Source organism: Bemisia tabaci, chromosome 5, assembly GCF_918797505.1.
Source record: "Bemisia tabaci chromosome 5, PGI_BMITA_v3".
Classification (NCBI taxonomy): domain Eukaryota; kingdom Metazoa; phylum Arthropoda; class Insecta; order Hemiptera; family Aleyrodidae; genus Bemisia; species Bemisia tabaci.
Window position 1 is genome coordinate 45,955,370 of NC_092797.1, and position 20,768 is coordinate 45,976,137.

At 39.8% G+C, this 20,768-nt stretch overlaps 1 protein-coding gene across 1 annotated transcript in view; it reads left to right on the forward strand.

Annotated features, from left to right (window-relative positions):
- Positions 1-12,815, forward strand: part of LOC109031668 (uncharacterized) — a 93,740-nt gene extending 80,925 nt beyond the window's left edge. The window contains exons 8-14 of the mRNA XM_072300773.1: positions 1,512-2,219; positions 6,187-6,438; positions 7,295-7,751; positions 8,698-9,174; positions 10,078-10,283; positions 11,055-11,130; positions 11,801-12,815. Coding sequence (XP_072156874.1) covers positions 1,512-2,219; positions 6,187-6,438; positions 7,295-7,751; positions 8,698-9,174; positions 10,078-10,283; positions 11,055-11,130; positions 11,801-11,810 — 2,186 coding nt within the window. The 3' untranslated portion in view covers positions 11,811-12,815. The remainder of the gene's footprint in view (positions 1-1,511; positions 2,220-6,186; positions 6,439-7,294; positions 7,752-8,697; positions 9,175-10,077; positions 10,284-11,054; positions 11,131-11,800) is intronic.
- The last annotated feature ends 7,953 nt before the right edge of the window (positions 12,816-20,768 follow it).

A 20,768-nucleotide genomic window follows, 5' to 3' on the forward strand; every position in this document is an offset into this window, starting at 1 on the left:
GAAGCCTGAAACGTAACTTTTTATAAATAAATGATTTTTTCTCGCTGTGTACTGCATGAAATTGTGCTGAGGAAAGAGGCCATGCAGTGCTTCATTTTTCATTTTGTCTTGTGGTTCATCGCATGCACCGTTTTGCATGCAAAATTGATGTAGCGTTAATGTATTCTACGTCTCCCTTTTTTCAAATTCGTGCCTTGTCACATATTGACCGCTCTCAAACGCTTTCGTTGACACCCAACTTCGCGTGCCAGGCTTGGTGACAAACGTCTTCAACTCAATAGTTTGATAGCTAAAGACTGCTCAAATTAATCATTCATCCATCCCGGATAGTCCAAGAAACTTGTTCTGGCAATCGATCAAATCGATCAAGCTTTTTTACACCCTCGCTGATACACCCAAACGCCAGGCAAAAGGACGCAAGTTCTACGAGTGGACAGGAAAAAGGATAATTTAAAACAAGTTTGTCGCTAAACATTCCTGCATGATACTTCTTTGCATCAAATGAAAGGGCAGTTGTGCTTCGCATGTTCTCAATCAGACACTTATGTAAGGATCGTATTGATCTTTTACCTTTTATGAAGTCTTCACCTTTCTGTAGTCTTCACCAACCAATCTGTAAGTCATTTCTTTCCATTCGATTTCGTTGAAGGATAAAAATCTCTGTTTGAAAAAAAATTGAATAATAATCCTTGTTCCTTTAGACAGAGGAGGGTTTTATTCGTTGTTCCATAAAATTCTCAAAAACATTTGACACAAAAAATCACGAGAAACAATTATTTTGACTTATCCTTCAGCCTGACTTAATAATTTTCTTGCTGAATTCTCACTTTTACGGACCATAATTTTACGAACGTTGCTCTACTTTCATCATTGGTGGAATATTTCTCGGACATCGAAGCTGCAAAACTTGAATTATTTCCTTTATTTACGCTCTTGCGATAGTTAATCTTACTCTACCAAAACTTGGTCGGAAAAATAAAACATCCGTTTACAAGTATTTAAGCATCGACTAAAAGTTAATTATTGTATTTATCAGCGATAGTTTAGGGTTTGTCTTGCGCGATACATTAACATGTCCCTCAAAGGATCATGAATATTTTGAAATAAAGGAGTTCAAAATAATGATAGCCTGTCTTTAAAAAAAAAAAAAAAAAAAAAAAAAAAAAACCGCTGTTTTCCTTAAAGAAGACGAGGAAAATATCACACTGAGTTAAAAATGTATATAATGCACCACAATGTTTATTGTAAATGCAATTTTTAATACTCGAAGGCTATCCATCTTGCATATCCAATAAAATGTAGGCGCTGTGCGTCAAGCATTACCTTTGAAACCACGATCAATGTGCACATATTCATTTTTGCGAACAAAGCTCACATTGATCAAATACGCAGGAAATACCCACCAGAATATCTATTTCTCGTCTTTTTACACATTAATCTCCATTCCTCCAACTAATTTTCCTGTAGTCATTCCCTCTGCACAAATTCTAACATATCTGGTGTCATTGCAGATAACCGGTTAAATAACCCGAAATGCCAAGAGAAACTGATCGTTAGAATCGGAGAAGGCTCTAGCGAGGTCTCCACCAGCTCAAACCTGCCAAAATTCTCGTACAGCTTCAACCGCATCCCCGAGACGAAAGCAAACAACTACCAAAAAATCTGTGATACACTGCCAGAATGCAAATCCGCTTCCTTAGTCATGGAGACCATGCGCTCTCCAACGATGCAAAACCTACCAGAAACCTCCAGAGAACCCTGTATAGAATCGAGCACCTCCAGAGAGGCGACCCCGCTGGAGGAATCAAGCGGCATTCCTAGCGTTTTAAGCGTACTGGACGATCTCAAAAAGACCATCGACGATGATATCGTGGAGATCACGAGGCATCGGAAGCAAGACTCGAGTATTTTTAGGATTAAGAATGTGTTCAAGGCTTCCGAGGAAGGGACAAGCCTGTTCAAGAGTCCCAAGTGCGATAGTTCGCGGAGGTCGCTTCCTAGTCAGTTGTCGCTGTTGAAGGAGATCCTAGACCTCGACTCCGGGGAGCTCAGTGACGACAGTCTGAAGGCGGATGAGGAGGTCAGGTCGTATATGAGTCAGCCGCTGGACGAGGACCTGTTGAGCAGCGAGATCTCCGGCAGCTGGAGCCGCGTCAAGGCTTTCAAATACAACCAGAAGCTCAACCTTGCTAACAAACTACTAACAACCCAGAACGGTGGTAAGATTGCGTTTAACCGACTTTTTCGAACCGAAACCGATAATGCCATGCCGTTTCAGTCTTCTATAAGTAACAAGGTGGTAAAATAGCGCTGGGTTAGCACTATTTTGCGGGGAAAACAAGACTTAAAGTTCAAAAATTTCAATCAGAGTAAACAATTTCGAGCTCCATTGATTTTTTTCTCTCGTCTTCTATAAGCCCAGAGACTTGTAGCTAAAATTTTAGATGCCTCAAAGCGCGTCTTCAAATTCCGGTTTAAGTCTCTGTACAGACTTTAATTGGGCAAAATTCTCAAAACACAGCTTCCAGAAGCTACGATTTCCATACCTTTTCGGTCCACCGTGAAAAATGAAACTAGTCTAATATTTTGTAGAGGTTACATTACTTGCAAAACTTAAAATTACTTGACCGAAAACCCGTTGTGCTGACGTGCACACCGCGGTAGTGAATTGTCGTAGATTCTGTGCTACCTACTCTTAATATCACTATGTTACTCGCTTTGACGGATTTGATTGACTCTGTGTTTCCTACAGCGCAGCGCCTTAAACGAGAAATCTAGATACAGACGGTAGTGTGTATTTAATAATGCAAGAGAAGGCAAAACGCCTTCAATTTTTGCGTAGGCAACATGGGCAGCTCTGGAACACGAATAATTGCATCAAGGCGCTAGTCAAAGTGGTTGACGATTCATCCACCGCGAAGTACCGGCCCAGCACATTTTTTTCCCGTGGTGTGAGACAAATGGTTTTGGATGTCATGTAGCCTCTAAAAAACGTCAAACTAGTTTTATTTTTACTCTTCGAATATTATTAGGCTTTGTTTTTGAAAATTCTAGACGTCAAAGAGTCTGCATTACATTTCTAATTCTCAATCCGATTAAGGTTCAAATCAAATTTAAATCAAGAGAGACAGGCAGATTATACTGAGAGCATACCTATCAATCATGAAATCTCGTGATAAAAGGTGACAGGATGTATGAGGCAATGGTTATGTGGTTTCAAACCTAAGAGAATAAAATCTCGGATTTAGGCATTGGTGGTATTTAAGTGGGAGAAGCTCGTGGCATGATGCAATGGAAATTGTACCGTGAAGCATGTTGAGGGCATTGCATTTTCGGTGGTTCTTTAACTGGACAATTCTGTGCTCTACTTCCTCAGGGCAACTTTAAATAATGTTCAATTCAATTTGAATAAATTGGGGAACGAAATGTTTTTAAAGTCACTGAAACTTTGTCTTTCAGGGAAATGTACGCAGAGCTTAACATTTGCAGACTTGAATCGGCAAATCGTTTTGTAAAAACTTTGATCGCCAACAGCAGTCAAAACCTATGTTGTATACTTACAGTGAAATTTCTTTAAATTAAAACAAAATTATTGCCGCGGAAAGTCTGTGGTGTAATTTTACTGCAGGAATTTTTACATGATCATTTCATTTCATTTTTTCATGGATCATTTTCAATAAACTGGCACAAAAATTGGTCCCTGTTTTTATTGTTCTTGGAATTGTAAAGTAGTTACAACCTATATTTTCATTCAAAATTAATGGCTATACGATTTTTCCAATACGAATTGCCGTAGTGTAATTAGTTTTTACTTTTTTCCTCTCGTCAGGGACCGAATTTTGTCATGGAAAAAGTATGCATTTTAATACACTTGGGATCATCCAAGACCGCACTTAAGTCTGTCCTAGGACCTCTGAGCGGCCAATAGTGTAGTTTCAGCTCATCGATGGATATAGCTTTTTGTTGTGGAAGTACCGACAGGGCCCTAATCTATTTTGGATGATTTCACTTGCCTATTGAAAATATTTATCGACTAATATCTACTTGCAATATTGTTTAATCCATGCACAATGAGTTTTCTTCTTTTTGGAGCTGGTGTAATATGGATGTAGAAGTCTTGATTTTAAAACCACTCTCACCCCATGATACTTGCAAAAGTCACTCTGATCACTCTTAGACTTTGTAGATTTTAGTCTCACACTCTTGAATAATAAACTGTTCACTCACTACCAATTTAAAATAATAACGCACCTTCAAAATTAACCCAAACTGAAGAATGCCAAGCGCTAATCCTTAAGAGGCCCGTATGCTTATCTATAAACCTTTAAAAATAGGTACTGATGACGTAAAAATAATTTTTTCTGTTTAATTCGTAAGTTTTTCTCTTTTCCAAAATCTGTAACATTAAACAAATAGGAAACGATGCTGTCAATTTTTTGGGCATAGGTGGGGTGGGTAGTAAAATACCTACATCTGCTTGCAACGTTCCTCGTTGTTGTGCAAATCAAAAATGTATCCTAAATGGCCCACATTTTATTGATGAAAGTGCTTTTCCTCAAGTCACCGTGGTTTCAGGTTCCAGATGGCTCTATCATCCATCCTAAAATGACTGAGTCAATCAGAATTCGATTTCTAGGCATCCATATGCTACATTCCAAAATATTATCTAGACTACCAGTTTTGGCTCATTAACATGAGTAAAATTCAGAAAAAATCTAATAATTTTTGCGAAAATCCGGAAGAGGGGTAACTTTTGGAAAACACAAACTTTATGGAGAAAAAAAGTCTTAATTTGCCCGTAAAACACGCTCTTGGCCGTTTAAGTTCGGATACCCTGTATATCAGGTGATTTGACGGATCACCTTATACAAACTATGTGTGACAGAATCTGTGAAAATGGACTTTATCTACCGGGAGCAAATCGTCAAGAAGAGCCAAATTCACAGGACAATTTCTAAATCGGCGATTTTCGGTTCTCAACGGGATACGCTTCCTGGAAACCTTGGGAACCAAAGATAAATGCGCTTTAGTTTAATTTTCTCACCACGAAGGGTGCTACTTGCTCCTAACCTTATTTAACCTATAATTTAAAACATTTTGACTTAAAACTTCTATACGTCATGTCTTCCACAACGTGTAAGTTTTCAGGTTGCGTCAAAATGTCCAGATTTCTTCCTCTATGCAGTCGTATCAATAACTCAATTTTGAATTTTTGGAAGATAAGGTCCCTTTTCACAAATCCTGTCACACATGAATACATAATCTCTATTTTTTTTCAATCACAAGCCATTTTGTTCTCGTCCAGAGACAAGAGACCCTCCATTGGCCTCTTGGCCACAGGTGGGAACTTTTACTTTCGGGGATTCAACAAATCACTTCCTTATGGAGAATGGGCCAGTTACGCTGGTCACAGAATTGTGTTTTGATGATTGATTCTTGTAGACTAGCTAAAAATAAGAAGATCTGTCTATGCAACAACTTTCTACGTTGAATTTTAACCGAGATTATCGTCCATTGAAAAGTCTGGTTTTTGACGTCATCCACCGCGGTAGCGCATGGTATGTACTACCGCGATGGATGACGTCATAAATAGAGTTTTTCAAGGCGAGATATCTCGGTTAATATTCAACGTAGAGTGTTGCTGTTTCGACAGATCTTATTATTTTTAGTTTATCTGCAAGAATAAAGCATTAAAACACGATCTTGTGACCAGCGCAACTGACCCACAAAGATGAATTTGCTATTTAAGCAATTCCAGTCATTTCATCTAAAAGAGTTTAGACATATTTTGAAGGAAATTCGATTTCGAAAATTTGACACTAACTCTGCCGTGCTAAGGAAGAAAGCCGTATGAACCTTCAGGCGTTGCCAAATTTCTTCTAGCAAATCGCTAATTTTCAGGAAAATTTTTGAATATTTCTCTGCCACTTTTTCAGATAATTTTGTTCGTAACTTGATCTAAAGTGTCTGAAAACTTCAAAAAAAAAAAAAAAAAAAAAAATACTCTTAATCTACCTCAAAAATAAGCATTTCATTGGAATAATTTTTTTTAACTCTCTGATGTTCGTACGGCGTTCTTCCTTAGCACGGCAGAACTGCTCTCTTCGCTATCACGGCAGAACAATGAAGGGTCTCTTGTCCCTGTTCTCGTCAGACCCTCTAAATGTGTTAACCTCGGGATTTCAGACGACAAGAACGGGCCTCCTGTTCACCGCGTCGTGGCCGTGGCCAAACTGGACTCGTACGACCGGGACCCGAACCTCAACGCGGTGGAGGCCCTGGTGAGCACCAAGTCCGGGCACCCGAAGATCACCTCCATCTCGCTCAAGTACGACGAGGACCCGGCCAAGTCCAACTTCAAGCCCCTCAACTTCTCGAGCCGCCTGAGCAAGCCGCCGGCCCCGGCCCCGAACACGTCCCCGTGCCGACCCCCAAAGTGAAGAACCCCTCCAAGCTCAGCCCGGAGAACGACCGGATACCGGATCTGTCGGGTCTCCGATTGAAAGAGTCGAATGAAAACGGTAAGGGTCATACACTCGTTTTTGCCTTTTTGACGTAAAGACATATCTTGATATTCAAAAGAGCCCCAGAAAGCAGAAAGTTATATGGAAAATAGGGCTCGTCCGGAAGAAGAGGTACATCCGTATGTCAGAGGAACGACAATTTTTGGGTATCCAATATTTGGGGCTTTGTTCAATATTGCCAAATGGTGTGATACAACTATTTCTACCTCTGAAAGGCTCCAATTGCATAATCACGAAATTGAAGGAAAACTGACATTTTTCCTCCTCAAGACCTCACTCTTCTTCACCACAAACTAGTAAAAGCTCTTCATCGTTTTATAGTAACTCACATAGCGAATCACTAATTAGATAAAAAAAATATGCGTGCATATTGAATTTTTAGACGTATCAACGAAGTTGTGTTTTTTTAAATTAACTCAGCTACACTGGGAAAAAAAAAACAAAAAAACTCCGGCCATGGAAGTCGTACCTAAGGGGCTGTATAGGCACACCACCCGCGTTCCGGGCTCAGAAGCCGAAAGTTCCGGGCGTAGCACCTAGAGCGATCAAAGTTACGGCTCCAGCACCCGGAACTTTCGGCCTCTGAGCCCGGAACATTCGGACGGTATGTCTACATAGCCCGTAAGTTTTTTTTCAGTGTACAAATTACGCTTAAGAGTCGAATGAAATTAAAATGACCCTTCAGGCAGGCACATCGCACATCGACTGTTGCTAAGAAATTATCGTTTTTGTCTCTGTTGGAATTTTCATTTTGTGTTTTATCATTATAGACGCAATTCCGATTCCCGTCATCGTGGAGCGGAAGTCGGCAACCGAGATCCGGAAACAAGAGGAAGCGAAGAAGAAAGTGCTGAAGAGCGTGCCGGTGACGAAGATGCCGACCCGACAACCGGCAGTCCCACCGCGGAAAGTAGGACCCTCGAGGAAGATGGAGGAGGTCTCGGCCCTGAGGCACCGATCGTTGTCCCCGACGCACGAGAGCAGCTTCGCGCCGCTCGTGCCGCGGGCGACCAAGTCCCAGGAGAAGGTCATCCGGCCGGAGCTCAAACCCGTGGACACGCGGGTCCGAAGGGAGCGATTAGAGAGGAGAGTAGAGACGAGTCAGAGACGGAGTATATTCGACAGCGGCCGGGACAGCTGGCTCAACGCACCCAAAGGGGACCGCAGGAGTCAGAGGCAGCCCGAGGGGAGGGATAGGCGCACGAAGAAAGAGGAGCCGAGGACAAGGTATGTTCCTTTGTGAAATGTGACCTAGCAAGGTTTAAAGTTCCTAAAAGTTTGATGTAGGAGGATTAAATGACTAAGACACAGCTCAGAGAGATTAATTTAGCTGAACTTGGTGCAATGGACACCTAGAAGTTCCAAAAATTGACCCGCAATGATGGCGGGATCTTTATTAGTGTTTAAAAGTGGAGCAGAAAGTCAATAACGATGACACGCAGTCCTACAGCATTCATATACAATCTTGTAGACGCTAATATGCGTTTCTCACCAACTGACCGACTGCACTGCGTTTGGTATAATGCGAGAAGTATTCACGCAGTCTTGTAGGCACTAATAAGGGCTGTGCGTCGACCGCACTGTGTGGCGCCATGCTTGAAGTATTCTTATAGTTTTGCAGGCGCTAATATATGCTTAACTCCAGCCGCACTGTCTTTGCCGCGATCATTCGAACTCGCGGCATCGAATAATGAACCTTTAAAGGCCTATGTTGTGTTTCCACGCCGTATGAGCGTTCCGATGTTGCCTCGTTTCTCTCGATTAAATATTTTTCCCGAGAAAAGTTAGGAAGATTCTTTACACCCACGACCATTACTCAATCTTTTCACTTCATTTATCATCAGAAGGTAAGACATTAATGACTTGCCAACAAACTAACCTAAACTAGCGTTAACATAAAAATGCGCTTCTTTCAAACTGTTTCCGGTTTTGCCAAACTTATGCCTTAAATTAACTTCATTTTAAATTATAGTTCTATAGCAGATTTTAAGGTTTCTATTCGCGCAATCCTCGTAAAATTTCTTAGACCTTTTGAGCAATCCTGTATTGCCGCATCGAAGCGCGCTTCACCCTCACCATGGAACACGTTTGCTGGAGGGCTCATCGGGCCACGTGCATTTACCTACAGTGCGTCCCAAAATTCTCAAACTAAACCCATAAAATTATTTTCCAGGTTAGACTCAGGCGATTCGATCTTGGAAGAACTGACGAAAGCGGCCGACGAGATCCTGCTGGCGGTGAACGGGTGCACGGACGACGAGTCCCGCGCCAGCAGCGACGACGAACGCAAGCCCACGAAACAGCCCGCGCCAGCGCCGGCCCCGCTGGCGGCCATCGCGGAGAACCCTCCGACGCGGCGCCTCCGGACGGCCGAGCGCTCCGAGGCCCGCCTCAAGTCCCGCGCCAAGCCCTCGACGGAGCCCACCAAGCCCGCGGAACCCTCCAGGGCCGCCCGCACCGTCGACGAAAGGAACCGGAGGCGACTCGCCCGCGTGTCGCTCAACCGCGGACACGTCGCCTCCTCGTCCGAGGACATCGAGTCCGCCGCCGAGAACGCCGCCAACGCCAAGATGAAGAGGGTTGTCAGGAGGGTCGTCAAGTCGCAGCCCACCAGGGATCCGGTTTCCAGCAGCCATAAACCAAGGGAAAGGTGAGTTCGCCAGTTGCTTCAATAACTCAATAAGCAAATTTTCAACATCGAATATTATACACTTTATTTCTATGAAATTCAGCTAATACGAATTTTCAAAAGGAAACAGCTGACAGGGGTCAGAGACAAATCATGAATGCTAGGTAGTTCTTCACTGGGGAAAAAAAACATATTGGATCTAGAGTCCAGATTCTTGAAAACATTGACAAGAAAAAGGACTCTTGATTCAATCAGATTTAAGCTTAAATCAAAAGGAAATCCGAAAATAAGAAAGAAAAGGAGAAGAAAGGAAATTAAGAGGCTTGGTTCTTGATTTAAGCTTAAATCTGTTTGAATCAAGAGTATTTTTTCTTGTCGATGTTTTTAAGAGTCTGGACTCTAGATCCAATGTGTTTTTTTCCAGTGTTGGTCGAGGATTGCAACAGTTTAGTTTTGATATCACTTCCGGGGATCGATTAAAAAATTTGCACTGAACGTTCGATGAAGATCTATACATCTTAGTCAACAAAGTGAAGAGTAATCGTTCACAGTGGGCGAAATAAAACCAAAAAAATTAGAATTAGAGTTGCAAAATGAACTCTAGTGAGTTTTAGTGCAGTTTCAGGGGATCAACCTGAACTAAACCCTCTCCTTATCTACCCTGTTACTGAAACATATCAGAGTTCATTTTGTGGCTCTAATTTCAATTTCTGGTCTTTCTGTCTTTGTTTTTACCTCAGAACAGAAGGTATAGACTCAGCACTGTATCTGCTGTATCACCGTATCTGTTCTTCCATTATGTTACTTTCAGAATTCAAGACACAATGTTTACCTAGTGATTTTTTTCTCTCATAGTCCATAGATCCACATCCTGTCTATCAGTGCGTTTTGAAATTTTCCTAACTTGTTGTTCTGTTTCCAAAGGGTTTATCGAGTGGATCACCCGGAGGAAGAGAAGAAAATCGTAAGATCGTCAACAAGAGAGAACGGACTCCGGAAAGTAGACTACCTCTCGTCCTCGGCGCACAGACGGAAGAGAACCAGCGAGACCGTAGGCAAGCCTGAAGATCTCAGAAATTCCAACGTCAGTCATTTAGAGAGCCGCAAGGAGTCTCACCGAACGGTTAGAGGTAAATTGCATTCATTCCTTTTTCCAAATAGCACAAGGCAGTGGCGGGAATGATCGAGTTTTCCCCATTTGAAGTCATGGTAAAGAATCGATTATTCAGGTGTTTTTTGCGAACACCCTGATTATCGATCATTTTCCATAAGTTGAAACGGCAGATTAATCGATACATCGCAAAGCACGCCACGACACGCCACTGACTGCAATAAATTTGCGATGACATTTTTCAATTTTGCCGTTGTCACACTTTCAATTCGCCCGTAAGTCGTAAGTGCATTCATTGGCAGGCAGGAAAAATCATACAGCACAATATAGCCTCTAAGTATTGGGGCACCGATGAGGTTACTTTTTAAGGCTATTTTGTCTAGTGCATCCGGAACCAGTGTGAAATGTTACGTGAAACTTGGGTTAAGAAATATGTATTGGAATACTTAAATTCGTGACTCCTATATTGGTCCTTTCATTTGGGTGTATTCGCGCGAAAAAGAACCGTTTGAAGTTGAAGTTGAAGAACCGTTGTAGCCAAAACCCTATGCATATAATTTCCTCCGATTTTATTTATTTTGTCATAGTTCTTTTCAGCAGAAGTACGTCTATTTTATATATCTGCGAACCAAATGATGCGAAAACGACACTGCAATTTTATTGCATTTAATGGCTTAGTTTACCACCTTGTAGAAAGACACATCCGTTAAAGTTTACACAAATCAGATGCGTGTTTATTCATGATTATACGTATTGTGCATATATCTAACGAGGAGTCCTTTTGTTCCAGGATCCTCACATGGTCAAAAATGTGATTCCCGGATCAAGATTATATCATCAAGCAATAAAAGTCGCATAATACCTTCGTAAGTAGTTCCAACCGTTCATAAATTTATTTACGATACCATCCATAATCTGATTTTGAATTCAATATTTTCAGTCTTAAATGAAAGCTTACTCCCTCGTTTACGTAATCAACTTATTTCTTTAAGTTTCATAAAAATTTGGGTTAGTAAAATAAAAAAAGAAACAAATTGATGAGTGCAACGCAAAAGTGTTGCAGCCGTGCATATTTGTTTCGCCCTCCATTTTCGGGTAGGCAACACGAGCTCATAAGAACCCACATATAGTAGTATCATCGTGTTATCCACAATAATTACTCAGAGCACATTGCAAGAAGGGATGACTGAAATCTTTGGGTGTTCAAATAGATTTTATTGATTTATTCGTCACGTCATAATCCATTCATTGCTGTAAAATTCAATGCAGTGCAGTCCCTTAATGCGAAATAGCTAAGAATATTTTCATGTTCTGCCTTGAACTCTTTGGATACCAGTCGCATTTATTAAACCGCTAGCTTGACAAAAGCTTCCGATGTTATCAAATGCCCACTCTTTTAAAGTGAAGTTGAAATCCGTCACTGGTGCAATTTTTCTGCATGCTTGAAACTGATGCACTCGCCTATATAAATGCGAATTGTGTAAATTATTTCTTATTTTACATTCATTTTAATTTTTATTCGATTATGTGTTTCAGATCAAAATGAAGCTGTGTAATTAAAACTAGTCACCTCAAGGTCTGATAGTCAGCTATGCGCGTGTCTGATTTTCTTCGTTGAAGCACCCGACTACTTATCTAATTATCTGCCCCCCCCCCTCCCCACATTCTCCCGTTGGGGTGTGTTATCAGTGCTAAAAGTTAGAATAAAACTGTCTTTAGTCTTTTGAAACTTGCAAAAGAATTGAAACTGACTGGTACTAAATTAAATTCTACTAAGTACTCTAAAAACTTCTGAAGTCCCTCAATTTATATATTGTTTTTCTAGTTGTTCTGTAAATCCATGAAGCTTATTTATTAATTTATTTCTAACTAATAGCATGTCCTGTTTTGGAAACATTCAGAGACACTTTATTTCTAATTCGGAAGTCATGATTAATAGCGCAGTTATTTGGACATATACATCCCCTCCCCCTTAAAAACTGCATTAAAACTTGAAAACTATTAAGGACCGTCCTGTGTTCTTTAGGTAACTTTAAGTTCTACAATAGGTAAACTCTCCTGGACAGAGGTAAGCGAACTTCCTGTAAAAGTAGATATTTGCTGTTTTTACAAAAGTCGTGGAATACATGGATTTATTTACATCACGGTTGTACCAACATAGAAACACATATCGCATTATTACTTATCTCCCATAAATAATTTTCCCTTATTATGAAGCCAATAGCTATGCAGTATGATTTTTTTTCTTCTGGTGTACATAACTGCTGACCATGAGACATAAATCAAAAGAAAATGAAGCCTTTTAGCCATAAGTACTTACCTATCTCTCGTGTCATTGAACACGAAGAAAAATCTGTACCGCTGAAGATGAGAAAAAACTTAGTTTGTTTGCCTATTTTTGTATGTAGTATTTATGGACTCACATTCAATCGCCATGAATTGTAAATACCTATTTCTTTTTTCCCTTTTTTTACTGTTCATTGTTTAAGTGTTATTAATTCGCTCATCTGCTGTTCAAATACAGATTATTTTTTTTACTAATTGAAACAAAGTTGTAGATTTTTTCCTGTTCCACTAAAAACATGTTTACTTAAAATTATATAAAAATTGAGAAGCTTTCCGAGAGAAGGGCTCAAAAAGTTCACACGCTCTTTTTTTGGAACTTTGTCGAACTTGAATTTTCGATCGACTCTTCAGTCGAATATTTTTGTCTGCACTCTGCATGAACCGTTTCATCAATTTTACCCAGTCATTCTTCAAGTATTCAGGGCCGGATTTACCTATGGTGCATCGGTGCAGCTGCACAGGGCGCCAGATTTTGAGGGGCGCCAAATTTTGGGGGTTTTTTCCAAAATCTACAAAAAATTGAAAATTGCGTCGAAAGTTCAGAAACTCTGATTGTTGATTGATTGTATAAAGGCAATGGAGACACACTATCTGACTATCTCGCAAGTTATTAACTAAAAAAAAACATTAACAATGTGAATATTGCATGTTATTACTCCATATGTGCCTGTGCATGCATATGAAATGCCTATTTTTGTCCCACCAGAATTTTCTTCTGCAAAATTACATCAGAGAACCATTAATTTACTGCGTTCCATCTTTTAAATGACCTGACCCTAGACTTTAAGGGTCAAACATACTCTTAGTTTCGTAGTTAACAGTAACAGGAACCTGGTTTTGGTTTCTGCCCCAGAATCATTCACTCACTCAAAAAATTCGTATTAAGTTAGAGTTAGCACGTAGTAACCAACGACGACCGTCGGGTTGGGAAATGCGCGGGCGGGGGAGGGGAGGACGTGCGAGGGGCGCCTCGAAAATTTCTGCACAGGGCGCCAAAAATGTAAATCTGTCCCTGTCGATAGCAGAAGATTTGGTTCGAAAATCAAAGTCGTAAATTTGGAATGTTTCTCATGGAAGTGATGACATAAGAACGGAAATTTTGAAACACCGCAATGGAGATACGTGGTTTCGCACTTCAGTCGGTGCTATACGGACATCCATCAAGTTTAAATAGTTGCATCAAGTCCCCGTCACCGCCGACCGACGCGTTTGTCGATCGAATCAACTACAGGTAGTATGAGCAGGGAGTCAAAACGCCTTCAATTTTTTGAACGCAATACGGACATCCGTCGAGGTTGTATAGTTGTATCAAGGCGCCATAGCAAGCGCGTCCCATTGTTCATCGATACAGACGAATATAAGTTGAGAGAGGAAAGTCATGATGCCTTCAATTTTATACATACATATTTTTGGGCAAAATGAGAGACGACGTTTCTCCATTTGCGACGGTACAGACTTCCTTAGAAATTTTATTTTTCTTTCGAGAAGCTGGTCAACATAAAACTTAAATTCTCCATGATTTTTCGTATTCGATAGCAGAAGATTTGGTTCGAAAATCAAAGTCGTAAATTTGGAATGTTTCTCATGGAAGAGATGACGCATAAGAACGGAAATTTTGAAACACCGCAATGGAGATATAGTCCAGGCGCCTGGGAAGTCTACCTAGAATTTTGAGTACACAGCGATTTTTTTGACTTAATTTGTGTTTTTTGGGTCGCTGAATCCGAATCTGAGGTTTCCTACCGCGTATCTGGTGAGCATTTTCCGCCATTTTGAAAAAATGGCCTAAAAAGGCCTTTTTTTGCGATTGTTTTGATATAGCGGCTACGCATGAGAAAAAGTATCGGATTTAGTTTATGCTTTGAATAGCTGACAAAATTTTGAAGAAAATGGTATATAAATATGCTAGGATTGCTCAAAAATTGAGGAACCTTGGATCTCGTAACTTTGGAACGCTTCGGAACTTGGCTGACCGCGGCGAGCCGGATCGCGCGTTGACGGGTGCGCCGCGAAAACGTGAATGGGCGCGATGTTCACGATGCTGTATCTTCCTCAATTTTTAAGCAAATGTAGCATATGTATACACCATTTTCTTTCAAATTATGTCAGCTATTCAAAACATTAACTAAATCCGGGACTTTCTCTCATGCGCAGCCGCTAAAAAAAAACCGCAAAAAAGGCCTTTTTAAGGCATTTTTTCAAAATGGCGGAAAATGCTCACCAGATACGCAATAGGAAACTTCAGATTCGGATTCAGCGACCCAAAAAACATGAAGTAAGCCCAAAAAATCGCTGTGTACCCGAAATTCCAGGTAGCCTCATTTTTAGCTACCAGGCGTCTGGACTAATACGTAGTTTCGCACTTCAGTCGGTGCGATACGGACATCCATCAAGTTTAAATAGTTGCATCAAGTCCCCGTCACCGCCGACCGACGCGTTTGTCGATCGAATCAACTACAGGTAGTATGAGCAGGGAGTCAAAACGCCTTCAATTTTTTGAACGCAATACGGACATCCGTCGAGGTTGTATAGTTGTATCAAGGCGCCATAGCAAGCGCGTCCCATTGTTCATCGATACAGACGAATATAAGTTGAGAGAGGAAAGTCATGATGCCTTCAATTTTATACATACATATTTTTGGGCAAAATGAGAGACGACGTTTCTCCATTTGCGACGGTACAGACTTCCTTAGAAATTTTATTTTTCTTTCGAGAAGCTGGTCAACATAAAACTTAAATTCTCCATGATTTTTCGTATTCGATAGCAGAAGATTTGGTTCGAAAATCAAAGTCGTAAATTTGGAATGTTTCTCATGGAAGTGATGACATAAGAACGGAAATTTTGAAACACCGCAATGGAGATACGTGGTTTCGCACTTCAGTCGGTGCTATACGGACATCCATCAAGTTTAAATAGTTGCATCAAGTCCCCGTCACCGCCGACCGACGCGTTTGTCGATCGAATCAACTACAGGTAGTATGAGCAGGGAGTCAAAACACCTTCAATTTTTTGAACGCAATACGGACATCCGTCGAGGTTGTATAGTTGTATCAAGGCGCCGTAGCAAGCGCGTCCCATTGTTCATCGTTACAGACGAATATAAGTTGAGAGAGGAAAGTCATGATGCCTTCAATTTTATACATACATATTTTTGGGCAAAATGAGAGACGACGTTTCTCCATTTGCGACGTTGCAGACTTCCTTAGAAATTTTATTTTTCTTTCGAGAAGCTGGTCAACATAAAACTTAAATTCTCCATGATTTTTCGTATTCGATAGCAAATATTATTACCTCAAATCTTTACCTCAATCTGATTACCTCAAATTTGATGCTGTATCATTGTTTCTAACTTTGCCAAACATGGTGCGGCCGCCTCGCCGCGCCGGTCGGCTTGAAACGCAAATGAACGCCTACAAGACTGCAGGAATACTTCACGCATTGCGTAATACTTAGTGCGGTCGCTGGTCAGCCCGAAAAACATACTAGCGCCTACATGACTGTAGAATTACTTCACGCATTGCGCCAAACACAGTGCAGTCGCTGGTCGGTGTGAAACGTGTATGGGCAATTCTACAAAAACCGTCCAATTATGTCCCGCCCAACACAAAATATTGCTGCAATATTTTCGCAATGTTCCAAGACAATATTGTCGCAATATTGTTGAAAAAACACTCTTTAAATATTTGTTCAATATTTTAGAAACATTTTTGACAACATTTTCAGAATGTTTTTGCAAAAATATTGTTTGAATATTCTAGCAGTGTTTACAAAATATTTAATTTACAATATTGTTAAAATATGTTGATGTGTATAGTAAAAAAATGTTTCAAAAATATTTTAAAATATATGTTGCTGCAATATTTAACAAAAAATATTTTAAAATTATTTTAGAAATATTAGTTTAAAAATATTTGTTTAATATTATGTTAAAAATATTTTATAAATATTTTTGTAATATTTAAAATTATTTGCTAAAATGGCAAAAAATGGTTTGCGATTTCTGCAATTTGCTTTTTTTGCGAAAATGCCCACCCTCGTGGCAAGAACGACAAAACAATTTGCAACAGTGGTAATTTTATTGTGCGAAAATGGCAAACTATACTTTTGCGAAATTAACATCACTAGTTTATGCTATTATGGCTAAAACTTTTGCTAGATTTTCAAAATGTTTGCCAAATTAGCGTATGGTTTTGCTCTGTTTACCAATTATTTTGCGGAACTTACTAAAATCAATCGCTATTTTAGCAATCTCAATATTGCGATTTTGCCTACCTCATAAATTGCTTTTTTCACAAGATATATTGCGAATTTAGTGACATTTTTGCGATTATAACAATTCAAAAAGCTATTTGATTGTGCAATTTAATTGTGCTGAATTAGCAAATTGTTTAAAATTGCTGAATTTGCAAAATTATTGTTAAGTTAGCGATCTCATTTTGCGATTTTCGCAATAGCAAAATACAACCGTGTGCGCGCGCCCTAGGAGCCGTTTTTGGTACTTTTGTTCTTTTCTTATAAGATAAGATAAGATATTTTATTCAAGAAGTAAAACATAAAATAAAGAACAACATTAATCTCCCGGATCGGACCTAAAATTAAATTCAACTGATAATAATAGAAAAAAGAAGGGGGGGGGGGGGGGAGAAAAGAAAAGACAAAAAGAAGGGGAAAAAAATAAATAACATAACATAAATACATCGACATAAATTCAAACTAGAAAAATGCTCAAATAATTAAAACTGGAAAAAGACGCAATTATAAAAACAGTAATTTGGTAAAGAAAAAAATGAGAGAGAGAGAGAGAGAGAGTTAAAAAAAAAAAAAAAAATGAAAATTTGAAATACATGAATAGGAATATGTTGAGTACAATTAATAAAAAATTTGAAACATAAATTACAGGATGAAATAAAAAATAATAAATAAATAATAAATAAATAGTAAATTCTGGTAAAATATTATAAGAATCCGTCAATAAACAAACATATTACGGACTCAGAGGCCTGCGATAGTTAAGAGATTGAATTTACGGGCCCATCTACATCAAGCCTGGCTGGTCTGGTGGTAAAGTACTGGATTTCGGAGATCAACTCCATCCCGAGGCGTGGGTTCTAATCCCGACTAGGACGGCGCGGATTTTAAGGTAAGTAATAACTCTACGATTCATATCCTGGACGCATATGTACATTAGAAAGAAAATTAGTACCAAAGGTGTCTCCTAGAGAGCGCGCACACGGATATGGAATATGTACCCTGATCGCAATATTGTTGACAACATTGTCAGCAATATTTTGGCAACATTGTCGACAATGTTGCCAAAATGTTGCTGACAATGTTGTCAACAATATTGTTAGGTAGGACCCTAGCACATTGCTGCAATATTGTGGCAATATTGTGACAATATTGCAGCAATGTTGTCGGAAATATAATAACAATGTTGCTGCAATATTTTGGAAACATTTTCGTGTTGGGCGGGGTAGACCTCCTCGAAACTAAAACAAACTTCATCATTGGGTTTGTTTTCCTATAGTCACGTATACTATCAACAAATTAATATGGGTACCTTTTTCTATCAGCCGCTACCCCCACCCCCTCCATTCTAGTTACACACGAGCTATCCTATGCTGTGTGACGGCCGAGACGAATTTAAACAAAAACGGCGGTTTTACTCAACAGTAATGAAGCAAAATCTCAAAAATCGGTACACGTGCAATATCGGTCGCAAGGACTATAAATGGGCACGAAAATTTTTCAGGATATCGCATGCTTCAAAAATCGCTTTAAAATCGCTTTTCGACACGAAGTTCAGAGGATTCGACAGAATTCTCGAAATTTTTTTCCACGACGAAAATCGAGAAAAATCGACAGGGGTTACATAGACTAAATTTTTAGGGTCAAAATCGAGAGTTAATCGATCGGGCCGAAACCAAGCAAGCTCGCTTGGAAATGACCCGCTGAGTGCGATTTTCCAGTCGGAAAAGCTCCGCGAGTCCGTCGCTTTGCGCTATCCGCGGAAAACGCCTCATAGCTAGAAACAGTCAAAAACTGGTCAGAAACACTCGTTTTCGACCAGGTTTTGACTGTTTCTTGCCTCAGGAAGCCTCGCCGAACCTCGGGACCGAGCCTCAAAAGTTCTCTGATGGAGCTGAGACCAAGATGGGTTTCGTTTAAGTGACCCGCTGAGTCGATAATTTTCAAGTGTAAAAAGCTCCACGGTTCCGCTGAAGCGCTGGAGCTGCGAATGATCACGAATCCTAATAATCCTCAAGATCTTATAAAAATACTCGTTTCCCAGCTTCGGAAGTCGCGAGGAGCCTCGAGATCGCACGCAATCGATTCTACGCCTCGAACTTCGTGATCCTAATTTTTTGGGAGTGGCAAGTTTGGTAACATGGGTTAAAATTTCGGGGTCTTTCAAAATTATGTGCGAGAAGGATGTCCTTCCAGGTCTTCTTTATTAAAGTAAAATGTGGCTGGTGATTAACCCACTCACATGCCCAGATATAGTGAAAATACCTCTGCCATAGCATACGTTTCTTTATTTCATTAAGTATGGTTTTTGGAGTACCTATGCTTTGCAATTACTGTTGACTTATCTAAATCTATATCGTGCATCGACCTCAATGATTATGTAACTTTTCCTGTTTGTGAATCTTCAATCCTCAATATCGTTTTTGTCAGTTGCGTTGATAACCGCCCCAGCGATGGGCGACGAATAAACCAGTTCGTAAGCAGATCGTAATTTGTCTCCTTTTTCCTCATATTCCAACATGGTAGCAGAGCGTGGTTCAAAAAGTTGAATAAGTTGAAGTGCTTCACGTGGAGATCTAAAAACTGCGTAATATGTGCGTAGCGTGGAAATGCATACAGCGCGAAATAAGTGCGTGACGCGAAAATGTACAAACTGTGAAATATGTGCTTATTTTGAACTTCTTTTTTTTAACTAACGTAATATGGCCAATAACGGCACAAAAATAAAAGTGCCCGTATTTAGTGGGAAGAATTTTTCAAAATGGAAATTTCGCATCACACTTTTACTGGAAATGAACAACTGCAACCAATGTATTGTACGTGATGAAAAACCGGATGGAATAACGGATCAAAACTGGGCCAGCATGAAAATTAAAGCTAAGAATATCATTGTATCAGCCATTGATAATCATCAGTTGGAGCATATTATGAATTTAACGGAGCCCAAAGATATGTTAGAGAAATTAGAACATACTTTTGTAGCAAAAGGCCAATCTAGAAGATTATTAACAAAACAAAAGTTAATTGAACTTAAACTCAAAGAAACTGATAAACCGGAGGAATTTTTCAATAAATTTGAAAAATTAATTAACAACTTAAGTGATACCGTCAGTTGGTCTAACATGAGCCTCGGGGGTAACATGAGCCGTTTGGGGATTTTTTTTTCTCTTGCCTGTGGCAGCACCAAGACCAATCCACACAGGTCAGTTACTGCGCAGCTTTTTTGAAATCCACTCCCCGCCCGGCCCTAACTCGCAGCACTCATTGTGACGTACTATTGAGTGCACCCATAAGAAATACATTGCAAGCACTCAATAGTACGTCACTGCGCAGTAGAGTACCAAAACTCGTCCACCGGAATGACTGACCTGTGTGGATTGGTCTTGGGCAGCACTGTCGCGAAAGTAAACAACGAAAACAACAACATGATGTGATAGTGGCGTGTCTTGGCGGAATTTCAATGGTATAGAGACACATTTTTCCATCGATAAGAAATTTTTATAAATTATTTAGTTTTTAGAATTTTTGCCCCTTTTTCTACCTCTGAGATTAACCTCCTTGAAAAGTGACTATCGATAATCACAGAATAATTTCGCCGGTCGCCGAACCTCACAAATACCTCCAACTTTCATGCCCATGCATTGGATTTTGAACATTTTAGTTTTTGACCAATTTTTTTTTGGAAAAACCAAAATTTTGGAATGTTGGAGGTAACTTGAGCCACCCAATTTTCGCAAGTCCTCCAGGAACAATCTATACAGTAATGGTTTTCATGATACATTCTTAGTAAAATTGGCATTCCTTTAGAGCATAAATCAACTCCTTCACGTATCTTCCATATTTACTGTTCGTCTTTTTAAGACTTGTATACTATATATACTTATATAAGAAAAAAAAAGAAAAAAACAC